The sequence below is a fragment of the Topomyia yanbarensis genome, chromosome 2 (assembly GCF_030247195.1).
Source record: "Topomyia yanbarensis strain Yona2022 chromosome 2, ASM3024719v1, whole genome shotgun sequence".
Classification (NCBI taxonomy): Eukaryota; Metazoa; Arthropoda; class Insecta; order Diptera; family Culicidae; genus Topomyia; species Topomyia yanbarensis.
This window is the reverse complement of record NC_080671.1, coordinates 19,469,686-19,482,665: the sequence shown is the minus strand read 5'-3', so window position 1 is coordinate 19,482,665 and position 12,980 is coordinate 19,469,686. Positions and strand designations below refer to the sequence as shown.

The 12,980-nt window shown below is 40.8% G+C and overlaps 1 protein-coding gene across 1 annotated transcript in view; it reads left to right on the top strand.

The window, feature by feature from the left end:
• The window catches only part of LOC131683240 (nitric oxide synthase), a 251,568-nt gene that overhangs the window by 220,904 nt on the left and 17,684 nt on the right, over positions 1 to 12,980 (top strand). Inside the window, exons 14-15 of the mRNA XM_058965073.1 lie at positions 3,502 to 3,906; positions 3,969 to 4,223. Coding sequence (XP_058821056.1) covers positions 3,502 to 3,906; positions 3,969 to 4,223 — 660 coding nt within the window. The remainder of the gene's footprint in view (positions 1 to 3,501; positions 3,907 to 3,968; positions 4,224 to 12,980) is intronic.

The following is a 12,980-nucleotide window of genomic DNA, read 5'->3' as shown; positions in this document are numbered from 1 at the left end:
GAACTGTCATTTTTTCGAGCATTTTTGTTCATGTGACGTCATCTTGCAATGTCCCATGCTTTTAATTTTGTAATTTTAGTTTGTTTACAAAGTCATAATAAAATCGTCAAATGGAGAAAAATAATAAAAGTCGTTTCGTGTCAAGATTTTTCAAAACCGCCAGAGAAGTCATTTCCGCGAAACTGCGTTAAGTTCCAAAGAATTAGCCAAGGATGCACTCGGTCTGTGATATAAAAGAAACCCTCTTCAGCCCCAGTTACGCGGAAAGAATTGTGGGCATGGTACGCAAAGTTCGCAGTGCGGCACTCAAAATAGGATAAATTAACAAAATTCTTGTGACCCTCTCGTCGTTTACTGCTATTTCGATGTTCGTCGTAATATACTTATCGATCAGCTCTCACTCGGTCGTGAGAAGGTATCAATTAGTATCTCTGCATATGCCGACCTGTGGCACATAGCCTTTGCTCGAGTGATTTACCTACTCGTAGAATTTTCGTAACTCTACAAATGCTCCATCGCTTCGGTATCGCCATGGTCCGGTAGATCCCATATAAAATACCATAAGTTGGTGTATTTATGAGTTATTGAGACCATTTTATGGTGTCTTGGTGGTTGTGAATTTTGCCACGGACCACGTTTAAGGCCTTTTCAAGGGGCTATGTGATGTTTGAACCCATGAGTATTTGCTCGGGACAGCTGCTCTAAGACGTTTTCGCTTCATTTTACTCAGTGAACTAGCGCGACTGCCGGAAGGTTAACCAGGTGATCTCAAGGGTGGCGTTCATGTCGCCGATGAGGAGCTTCACATTTTTCTCAAGGGTGGCGTTCATGTCGCCGATGAGGAGCTTCACGGGCTCCAAATGCGCGTAAAATCCTTATTTTCTCGTTCTCGGATCATGCTTCGTGAGGGCAATGCACGTTGACGATGCTATAGTTGCATAAATGGCCGTTGATCCACACACATCCTTTCGCTGATCGCTGCTACTTGATTACGCGTTGGCGCATCTTGCCCAGTACTACAAAGCTGTTTTCCAACTTGTTTGTTGTGCCGTCGCTCTAGTAGAATGTAATAGCGCGATGCCCGCTTTTCCACACATTCGGTTCTGCCAAGCAAAGTTCGTACAATACTACGGCTTTGAAGTAGCGAGTCTTCAGCTCATTGTGTAGAATTCGTTTAAAACCAGGGAAGCAAAAAACAAAAAATAACAGTTCGATGTGCCAAGTTTCCAATAGTAGTTTTTTTTTCGTTACGTGGGCTTTGATGGATTATTCCGTCGATGCCGGGCTACAGATTAAATATCATCAATAGACGCACATGGAAGCATGAGATGGGAGCTTGGGAAGTATTCACCATTTGACGTATTCACCATTTGACGACCAAGCTTCCAAGTTGATGGTTTCGAAATCATGTGATGTTGACCGTCGGGAAAGTGGTCGAACGATTTTCGTCAACCCCCTTCCCCCAAACCAAATTTCTGGTTACGTCACTGAGACAAAAAGTAAATTGATAGCATTCTTATTATCTAAAACATTTAAAATAAACATATTCAAAACAATCATTCTTCAAATTCCAAATAAACTCAAACTTATTCATACAAAACCAACGAACAGATCGCGATGGCTCAACTGAATCCGATCGAATCCGTACAGCTCCGGATTCTTGGTCAACTGGAAGCGAAAGAGGCTCAGGAAATCATCCTGAAACAGGCGGACACGGATTCGGTTACTAAACAGTCAGACCGAGCCCGTCGTGATGATCAACAATTATCTGACGTATAGCAACAAGTACACCATATTCTTTTCGTAATAAGCCAACGAAAGTCGTTTCGTGGTGTTTATGAAAAATTCGTAATAAAAAACAAAAGTGTTTCAATAGAACTACGAATGATTCATCATATGTACGAAAAATTCGTATATTTTATGAAAATTGCCTGTTCGAAACTAATTCGTAGCGATATACGAATATATCCTATCAGTGTATCAGGGATTTAGTATCCAAATTTCCAAACAATTTTTCTAAGCCCTCGTCTTGTATTACCATCCATCCCTCTCCCCATTATTTTCCACAGGGTTGCAATCGCCTACACAGACGTATTCAATTGACAAATTCCGACTGCTTCAGAATTTAATTTGACGAGGTTCAACCATCAAAAACCTTGATCCGTCAACCGGGACACATTTCGAATCTCACGCTCAAAGATTCCATTGGCAATGCAATCACTGGTGCAAGTGTACCTAATTTTCGAAGGATTTCAGGATTTATTCGATCCAATCCCTTGGGTCGAGCAAAATACGCTGTGTGGCTTAACGGTTGCCATTCGGTGAGCAGATGCGGTATCCTCTGTTTCCATTTTACTAGAGCTTTCAAGAAAAGCGGTATCCCAGCGCAACGTGCACAAAATTCCGACAGACACAGCACACAAAACTCGTTTCGACGTTTACCAGTAGCGGTTATTTGTTTTTCTTCTCGATTCAAATGCTTATGATTATTTATACTAGGTATAGTTAAATTAGCATTTCTCTCTCGCTGCTGGGGCATGTAAATGAACTACGTGTGACCCAACTCCCACACGCCGCCGCGCCAGCAGGCGTATTCTGCAATGCACAACGCAAATATCGGACGGTTATATGTATTTCTTTGCGCCGTAATAAACATTGTTATCCTTTGGCATAAAATGCAATGCAAATGGGAAAGATAGCAACCGGCAAAAGACCGCAGGCAATCTGTAGCAAAATATCAAGTGCGCACACACCCACACATTGACTGATAACGTGTTCGGGGAATAGCTGCTGTTTCACTCGTGACCGATCAACTCAATGTTATTTAATCAACGTAGTTTTAATTTGCGAATTTGCAGAGCGGGCACGATTTTTCTCATTTTCCACCCTCCTTCGGAATGAGCTGCTGGGGAGTTGCCGACGCGTTCACCATTGGTGCGCAATTATTCATTTGCGATAATCAAGTTTATTTCGCGGTAATTTACAACGAATTACCACTGTATCCGCAAGGCTCAAATCTATACACAATCTGCGAATTGGTGTGCTAGGAATGGTAACTCTAGCAGATAATTTGGACATTTCAAATTCGGTTTAACTGTGTTTTGAGGTGTTAGGTTTAGGTCCTTTCCCATTCTTATTACATATATAACAACAGCTTCAAAATTAACACCAAACATCAAACAACTAACGCTTCAACATGCTACCCGAGCTGGGCATTAACACTCTAGAGAGACATCACGGCGAGGTGATGAATCTAACCGCATAACGACGCAACCCCGCTGCTCTTGTTTTTCTTTTGTTTCGTTCATTAATTAACTTTTCCTTTATTTCCGTTCCGCAGGGATTTAAAGAACACATGATTGTGTTACAAAACAAAATGGTCGGTATTATTTCTAAACGTTCCTTTAGTTCCCCCAGTTCAGCAGTGCTGCAACCGAATTCAACCAATCATGTTAACTAGCTATAGAAATTAATTCCAACTCTCCCTTCGTTCCGTTTCAGTTATTCGCCCAGGACCTGTACGCCATGAAGCTTCACGAGGGCGGAAATCATCAGGTACACAACGAGTTGAGCATCGCCGCCTCGTCCAAATCGTTCATCAAAGCGAACTCGAGAAGCGATATGAACAAAAATGCCCAGGGCCACCGAAAGATTGACCGGCTCGATTCGCTGAGAGGTTCCACGTCGGACACTGTGACGGAGGAGACGTTCGGTCCACTTTCCAACGTACGGTTTGCCGTGTTTGCTCTGGGATCGTCCGCTTATCCGAACTTTTGTGCATACGGGAAGTACATCGACAACATTCTGGGTGAGCTGGGTGGCGAGCGCTTGATGAGGATGGCCACGGGAGATGAAATATGCGGACAGGAGCAGGCGTTCCGAAAATGGGCACCCGAAGTGTTTAAGGTCGGTATGAAAACATGTCACGTTTCGTTCTAAACTGGTAATAACATTTTACAAACGTGTAGATCGCATGCGAAACATTCTGCCTGGACCCGGAGGAGACGTTGGCCGATGCGAATTTTGTCCTTCAAGGAGAACTTTCCGAAAATACGGTTCGATTTGCGCCGATCACCGAGTACGAACCGTTGGACCGTGCCCTCTCCAAGTTCCACAACAAGAAAGCGTCAGAGTGTAGCTTGCGACGGAAAGCGATTAGCTTACACAAGGGATCACAGGGCAGCGAACGTTCAACTATCCTTGTTGAAATAATTGCCGAGGGGGTGAGTTCCAATTAGATTTGGTTTATATGTTTACCGAAGCGCGAGGCGAGCAAGCAAGCAAGCAAGCACCCTGAAGATATGCAACCGACGGCAATCACTTGTTGCTTTCGGTTACTGTTCGCGGTACTCAGCTTCGGGTGAATCTTTCCCCTCATTTATGCTGGCTACTCACGTATAACAGTTTTGATAATTCAACGTTGTAGGGTTCTGTCAATGTTGCTAGTAGGCATGGAATATATTCAGGCGTGCTTCAGATCTAGATACTTGATATTTAATTATGATAAAATTTAATTTCGTCGGGAGTTTCATTTTTTTAATTCATTCCGTGTTTTGAGTGTTGCATGACCGAACATTTTCTTGTGTGCTGGTTTTGAGCACAGACTGCAGCACACATTCTATGTATTTAAACCGCATTCAAGTTACCAATAGTACGACAAGGGTTGCCACCTCTGGAGACACTGACCCGGAGATTTTAATTGACCTGGGATTGGACTTCACGAGAAACATGAGAATGTAATGGAATCAGACAGTCGAAACGATTGTTCCATAACGTTTTGGATGTTTTTAATTACCTAATGCGTTCAAAAGAGACATGTACGATTTTTTTAGTCCTCATGTAACCTGCCGGGGTAATGATTTAGTACATGTTTTGGTCCACATTTAACTTTAAATTATTCACATTTGTGATTGAATTTGTTGGTTTAGTTATAAGTGTAAAATTTCGCTTCCCTTGCTAACCGCAAAGAATCTAAACTAGCAACTCTTGCTGTGGATGATAAGCCGAACGAGCATTGCTCCCTCAACAACTAACAGGAGAAAGAACTAGGAGCATACCATTCGGCCTGCGTTAAGACAAACCGATCTGTGCGCGATCAATTTTTTCTGATATTTTTCATGCCAAAATTGCCATTTTTGGATAATTTACCATTAACATAAAAATGTAATGAACACTTATGTGCTTTCATGTGCTATTTGCGTTCCCAAACATAAAGAAATGCATGTGTTTCGAATACTACAAAGGATGCGATGGCGTTTTTAGGGAATACAGGCCAGATTAGATCATCCGTAATCCAGAAAAATTTCGCTTCGGATAATCGAATCATCCGGATAATCGAATCAAAACAAATGTTTTTTTTCTTCATGAAATATATTTGTTATATGTTGAAAAACAGTATCTAAGGTACATGCAATGTTTGACTCATGGAACATTTTTTTGATCAAACCGTTTTAATAACGAATATCGATCACTTTATATTCTATTAAGTGATAGTAAGACATGTAAGAAAAATAAGTTAGGAGCCGTCCATATACCACGTGGACAGTTTGAGGGAGGGTAGGGGTACGGGAAAGTCAACGCTTGTCCATAGAGAGGGGGGGGGGGGGAGTATGACAATTGTCCACGTGGACTCTTGAATATTTTTTCTTTTAATGGAATGTAGAACAAATTTGTACTATCATCGACATAAGCGCTTGATTTTTTCCTTCCAATATTTTTTTCCAATGGTAAGAAACACTTAAACCGTACATGCTGTTTAGTGCCATCACGCAATTTTGCTCTCAGAAATATTTGATCCAATCAGCTTTAATTTCGTCAATTCCCATTATTTTTTTGGATTTGTGTCTTTTAGACACAAAAATTTCAAAAACTTTTTTATAACTGATTTTGTTAAAAAATAAGATATTTTTATAAAAGTAAAAATAAACTAAAATTCTGTGGACAAAGCTTAAACGAAATATAAGTTTTTAGGATAACATTCAGTATCAAAGTAGTCCAGGACAGATGAAAAATCCCCAATTTTCTGTAATTTAAAACTCTTATGAAACTACCCGACAAAATTGGAAAAGTCCACGTAGACATCGTGGGTAGGGGGTAGGGGTATAGAGATTGTCCACGCTTGTCCACTGAGGGGGAGGTGGGGGTGAAAAACCAAGGTATTTCTGTCCACGTGGTATATGAACGGCCCCATTATATAGCCAAGTTATTTTATTTTAAAGTATTGTGTTCGATTGATTGGGATAGTTATGTTTGGTCTAATAATCATGACGCATAAAACGAAATTCTATGCGTGAAACTTCAGTTATCTTACTGCTGGTTTCGGTAAATTCAGACAGAAATAACAATTGAATTTACAAAACTTTGGGAATTCTCTAAGGGCCGATTTCTTCACCCTCGCTTAACGTTTAAACCAGGTTCACCAGTACGTTTAAACCTGGCTTAAGCGTAAATCGAGGGTGAAGAAATCGACCCTAAAAGAAGCAACACGCTAGGTTCCACTGAGAAGCCTAAAAATTTGTTCCAAAACCGTCCAAAACAGGTCCAATAATGGACGCCTGCTGAACGGTCTGCTGGTCGTCGCTTAACGTTGATCCAACGAAAGACCAGCATTGAACGATATCAAAACATGTATTTCTAAGAGGATTATTTTGCACACGTTACAAGTAAAAAACTTTTTTACGTGCGACACCAAGGATCGTGCGTTGTTCAATCAGCAGCAGCATCATCGTCGTCGTCATGCGCTGTAAGGCTTTGGAGAGCCACTCAGAAACTAGATTATTGGTTCTTGGAAATTTTTAGCTATAAATATGTTCAAACGCATTGAGTGATTCAGTTTGTTATACATCGTCGTACAATAAACTTTTTTCTCTTGTTTGCTTGGTGGAAACATCGTCCAGAATCTTCATTTGGCCATTGTTCGGCGTTCTACGTAGCCGAGTCACTTAAAGGATGTTCAGTGCATCTACTTCGTAACGAATTATAAGCACTGTTCTACAGTGAAGATCCCATTTTATTAGTCCCCGTGTTTGTCCGCCTTCGAATTTGACAGCTTTTTGACCCGATTTTGTCAGCCACATTTAAGACAAAGTCTTGTGGTTTGATTCTCCTATGTTAAATGTTGGGATAAAAGCAAAAGCCTTTTACTTAAGCGTGCTAAGAATTCAAAATTTCGATGTTCTTAAAGTGATTAAAATACTTCGATTTTTTTAAGTGATGCGGTAATAGACTTCCGAAGAATTGAGTGTGGTTTTATATCATACTTTAGATAGTCCCAATCAATATGAAACATATATGTTCAGATTTTGTCAATCGTCAATACATAATGGGGCTGACGGTTATATTCATTCTAAAAATTTCAGAAAAAATCACAGATTTTAAAATTTTGTTCTTCTAGTAATAATAGCTGGCATCTACAGGAAATTATAGTTTTTAGCCAATCTATTAGGTGCATAAAATTTTATAGGACACTGCACTGAATTGAAAAATTTGTCGATTATATGAAATTTCTTCATTTTCACAAATTATTGTAATTTTTACGAGATTTTAAAATTTTGTGCTTCCAGGAATTGTAGCTGATATCAATTTCTATCTATTTTTGTATTTAAATATTGGGATTGGGAAGAAAAGTTATTTTTTGTGAAAAATGCGATATTTCTATATTTCTACGTATTTCTGTGAATATTTTTTAAGAACATAAAATTCTGGTCTTCCAGAAACTGTAGCTAGTATCAATTGTAATTGATTGGTGTACGAAAATATGTAAGTCATCGCATCGAGTTCAAAATAATATGTTGAATGATTAAAATTTCTGTATTTCATTCATGTATTCATTATTTTTTAGAAAAAAATTATTCTTTCATAAACTGTAGTTGGTGGCAAATAATAAATTATAAATGTGTGATGTAGCTTGAGAAAAAATAAAGTGCCAATAATCGAAACAATTTGTTCGGATTTCGTACTACGGATAATCGAATCATTTTCTACGGTTAATCGAGTTACGGATAATCGAGTCTACGGATAATCGAGACTACGGATAATCGAATATGGCCTGTATAACTCCAACGTATTTGACTTGATCTGCACACAGTAGCTCAGAATCAAAGAACTGCAAGGGACGAACCCCGGTTGTTATTCGCTTCTTCGTGAAAAGAACCATTAAAGTTTTACTTGGGTTAACTGATAATTTAACTCGTCGACGCCATTGTTCGACAGCTCTTAATGCCTGTTGCATTAAGTCAAAGATTGTTCCGATGCAAAATCCAGTAATTAGTATTTGGTAATCGTCAGCAAACCTGTAGGTTGGAAATCCAAGCTCATTGAGTTTCTTCAACAAGCCGTCAGCTACTAAGTTCCATAACAAATGTGACAGAACGCCACCCTGAGGACAACCGCAAACACTCAACTTCCGTATCTCAGCCTGTCGCAGTGACGAGCAAAGTATGCGGTTACTAAGCATTGCGTTTATCCAACCCGAGAGACATGCAGGTATCCCATGACCGCGCGTCGCTTCCAGAATAGACTGGAAGGACACATTGTCAAAAGCACCCTCAATATCTAGGAATACACCCAAGCTAGATTGCTTGAGCGAGAAGGCTTTCTCAATCTCCTTCTGTAAATTCTGAGTTTGAGTTGTGATTGGTATTGCACGGACAAGCAACTGTTTGTAGCTTACTATAATTGATTTTAATTCGTGATTTTTTGTCGTTTTAATTGTTTTGATATTATCATCTTGTTGGTCGTTTCACCCGTCGTCGTATTGCAGTGAATTTCATCAATTGTTGCTGTTATCTATTACACCAAACAGATTTTATTCTGTACCGCTCACCTACTTTCTGACAGAAGCCGTTTGTTGCCTTTGTTCTGCTCTCGATCTGCGATCATGGAGAATAAAAAACAGTGCGGTGAATGTCAAGGAGATATGAATCAAATCGAATCATTACAATGTGGCTTCTGCGAAAGTTATTTCCATATTAGTCAACAGTGCTGTGGATTCGGATTGAGCCGTGCAAATAGGGAGCTCTTCGCGCAAGGCAAAGCTCTATATGTTTGTGTGGTTTGCCGAAATGAATTGAATGGCCGCAGTGTAAAATCATATCTGTCCGATAAGATTGCTCCCGAAACCACTTCGCCAATTGAAGGTGGTCTGCCGTCCCAGGTTGAACAACTGTTCAAGCTAGTTGAAAAGCTAAGTGATAAAGTTGATCGTTGCATTCCGATGGATGCTTCTGCAGATAAACTTTCGATTCGCTCAAAGATTGCCTGGCCAAAACTCAGCATTAAGCGCCGTCGTGGTAATGAAGGACAACCTATCAGTGTACCATCAGATCGTGGAACAAATACCATCGACCTCAGCGATTTGTCTGCTCCCTCTCTGACACCTGCGGCTCGCCCGCCGAAATTTTGGCTCTATTTATCCGGCTTGCATCCTTTAGTTACTGTTGATGACATGCATAAAATTGTCTCACGCTGTTTGAAATCAACTGAACCAGCTGATATTGTGCGTCTGGTCCCAAAAAATATGGATACAACCAATTTAACGTATGTGTCCTTTAAAATTGGTCTGGGTCCATCAATAAAGGAACTTGCTCTTGACGCTACTACTTGGCCGGAAGGAATTTTATTTCGTGAATTCGTCGACTACTTAAAAAACCAAGAAGCAATAAATCGCAATCTTCAGTTACCGTAAAGCCACTTCATCCTGACAACTATGTAAGGCTTCTTCCTCCAGACGGTGGAGACTCTAGGGTTTCCTCAATCCGTAATAATTATTCTCTGCGAGTTTCTGTTGATGATGGGAACCCTAGGGTTTCTACCAAAGGCAAGTATCTTTCTACTGTACCAAATATTTCCGGACCTGATGCTTCCCAATTGCAGCACTCGACCCGTGATGATCGGCATCTATGGATTTATTATCAGAATATAAGAGGAATTCGGACTAAGATCGACGATTTCTATTGTAACACACTGGACTGTAACTTAGATGTCATTATTTTGATCGAGACGGGTCTCAACGCAGCTATTAATTCGTCACAGCTTTTTGGAAGCAGCTACAGCGTATACCGCTGCGACCGGAGCTCGAAAAATAGCACCAAAGCAGGTTTTGGAGGCGTGCTGATTGCTGTGCATCATCGATTCATCAGCTCTAATGTGAACGTAACCAGAGGAGAAACGTTAGAGCAAGTGTGTGTGTCGATGACCATTGGATCCAAACGACTGTTATTGTGTGCCATTTATGTTCCCCCCGACAAGAGTAAGGATGTCGGGATACTGAATGCGCATATTGAATCGATCCATGAATTGTGTGAAAATGGATCCGACACAGATCATGTGCTAGTTTGCGGTGACTATAACCAGCCTAGGATATCCTGGATGAAGGATGATGATGGAAATCGCCCGTGTGACTCAGTGGTCCTATCTGCTGCAGGCTCCTTATTGGTTGATGGTATGGACTTTCTTAACTTGCATCAGACCAATTTCATACGCAATCATTTAGAGCGCACACTTGACTTGCTCTTCTGCTCACTAGATATGCTGATTGATGTAATGTGTTCTATTTCACCGCTGCTGCCCGTTGATCTTCATCATCCGCCGTTGTTGATTAGCCTACCATCTTTGGTACCAGACATGCGTGAATCAACCTATGATAATACTGATTGCGAGTTGTTGCCGTTGGACTATAACAAAATCGATTTCGATGCACTTTTGAATACTCTGTCAGTAATCAATTGGGCAGTTCTTTTGGATGGACAGAATTCTGATGATATGGCTGAAACGTTTTGTGCTATGTTAAACAATTGGATGGATGCGAATGTACCGGTCCGTCGCCCCGCTATTTTCCCCGTATGGAGCACGTCTCTTCTGAGAAAATTAAAACGGAAACGTAACGCTTCCCAGCGTAGGTTACGACATCACCGCTCACTTGAAAACAAACGTAACTTTCATCTTGCATGTAATGAGTATCGTCAGCTGAATTCCTCGCTGTATAAATCGTACGTTTTGCGGGTGCAATCTGGGTTGAAACGAAATCCTAAAAAAATTTGGAACTATGTGAACTCGAAGAGAAAGCTTTCCTCAATTCCATCTAATGTTTTTCTCCCCAATGTGGAGTCATCAATAAGCGATGAGAAATGCGAATTGTTTGATACTCATTTTTCGTCGATATTTGCTGCGCAATCGGTTACGTCATCAGAACTGGATTTAGCACTATTAAATGTTCCAAGTAACCTATTAGATTTTGATAGCTTTGAGGTTACACCTGCAATGGTTACAAAAGCCGCAAAGAAATTAAAAAGTACATTCTCGCCTGGCCCTGACGGCATTCCTTCTGTGGTGCTATGCCGTAACATTGGTGCCCTTGCAGAACCGCTATGCAGAATATTCAACCAATCGTTCGCTGATTCGAAATTTCCTGCAATTTGGAAGCAGTCGTTCATGGTTCCTGTCCATAAAAAAGGAGACAGGCCAGGCAATCTTTGTCACGAACTATAGAGGGATCACCAGTTTATCTGCGGCATCAAAAATCTTCGAGATTATTGTGAGTGACGATCCGTCACAACGAATCTTCTCGATTTCACTACTACCTGTTTTGAACAGTTGGAGCGCGGGACACAAGTGGACGTTATTTACACCGATCTAAAAGCAGCGTTTGATTCGATTAATCATGATATTCTTTTAGCTAAGTTCTCCAAGCTTTGTTCAATGGCTGAAATCTTATCTGACTGGTAGGTCTCTTCGTGTCAAGCTCGAATCGAGAACTTCGTCGTGTTTCACCAACCCATCTGGAGTACCACAGGGCAGTAATCTCGGCCCACTACTGTTTGTGCTATACTTCAATGATGTAATGCTGTTACTTGCACCAGGGTGTAGACTTGCATACGCAGACGATCTAAAGCTGTATTTTATTGTGCGTAACATCGACGATTGTGTTCGCCTCCAATCAATATTGAATCTGTTCGTTGATTGGTGTGAACGAAATAAGCTGTCCGTAAGCATTCCAAAGTGTATGGTTATGTCCTACTACCGTCTCAGGCAACCACTAAATTTCGACTACACTATCAATGGCGAGGTTCTGCAAAGAACTGATCGATTCAGTGATCTGGGAGTGTTGCTCGATCATAAACTTACTTTTAGCCTACACCGTATAGCTGTCATCGCAAAAGCAAACAGGCAATTGGGGTTCATCTCGAAAATAGCGAAGGACTTCACTGACCCGTACTGCCTGAAAGCTCTCTACTGCTCGCTCGTCCGGCCAATTTTAGAAAGTGCATCAGTAGTTTGGATTCCTTTTCAGTTGAATTCGATCTTAAGGATTGAAAGTGTGCAGCGTAAATTCATTAGATTGGCCCTGCGAAATCTAACGTGGCGCGATCCTCATAATCTTCCACCATATTCTGATCGCTGTAAATTGCTGAACATAGACACTTTAGAACGTCGGCGGAGAATTCAACAAGCGGGATTTGTTGCCAAGCTGCTGAATGGCGAAGTCGACTGCTCGAAACTTCTATCATTGCTAAACATACGAGTGCCACCAAGACCTTTACGTAATGGTTCTCTTCTCGAGCCTCGGTTTCACCGGACAACCTTTGGTTATCACGAACCGATAACGGCAATGATTCGCACCTTTACGACTGTTGAGGAGATGCAAGAATTTGGTGAGTCGTCCTCCCGCTTCATCGGACGGATTCGGAATAGTTGCAGGATATAGGTTTAAGTTTTATTTCATGTAGACAATAGTCAGATGAAAGAATAAAGATTAATAATAATAATAATAATGTTGTGAACAACATCGTGATGAAGAGTGATCGTAGATTTCCCACACTGACATGCATGTTGCATTTTGTGCAGTGGATATTCAACTAAACTAACGTTCCTGATGTGATGATCGATTATCCGTTCCAAAGCTTTCAGAAGAAAACAACTTAATCTAATAGGCTTAAAACTCTTGGCTTCTTCATAGCTTGAGCGCCCCCCTTTGGGAGTAA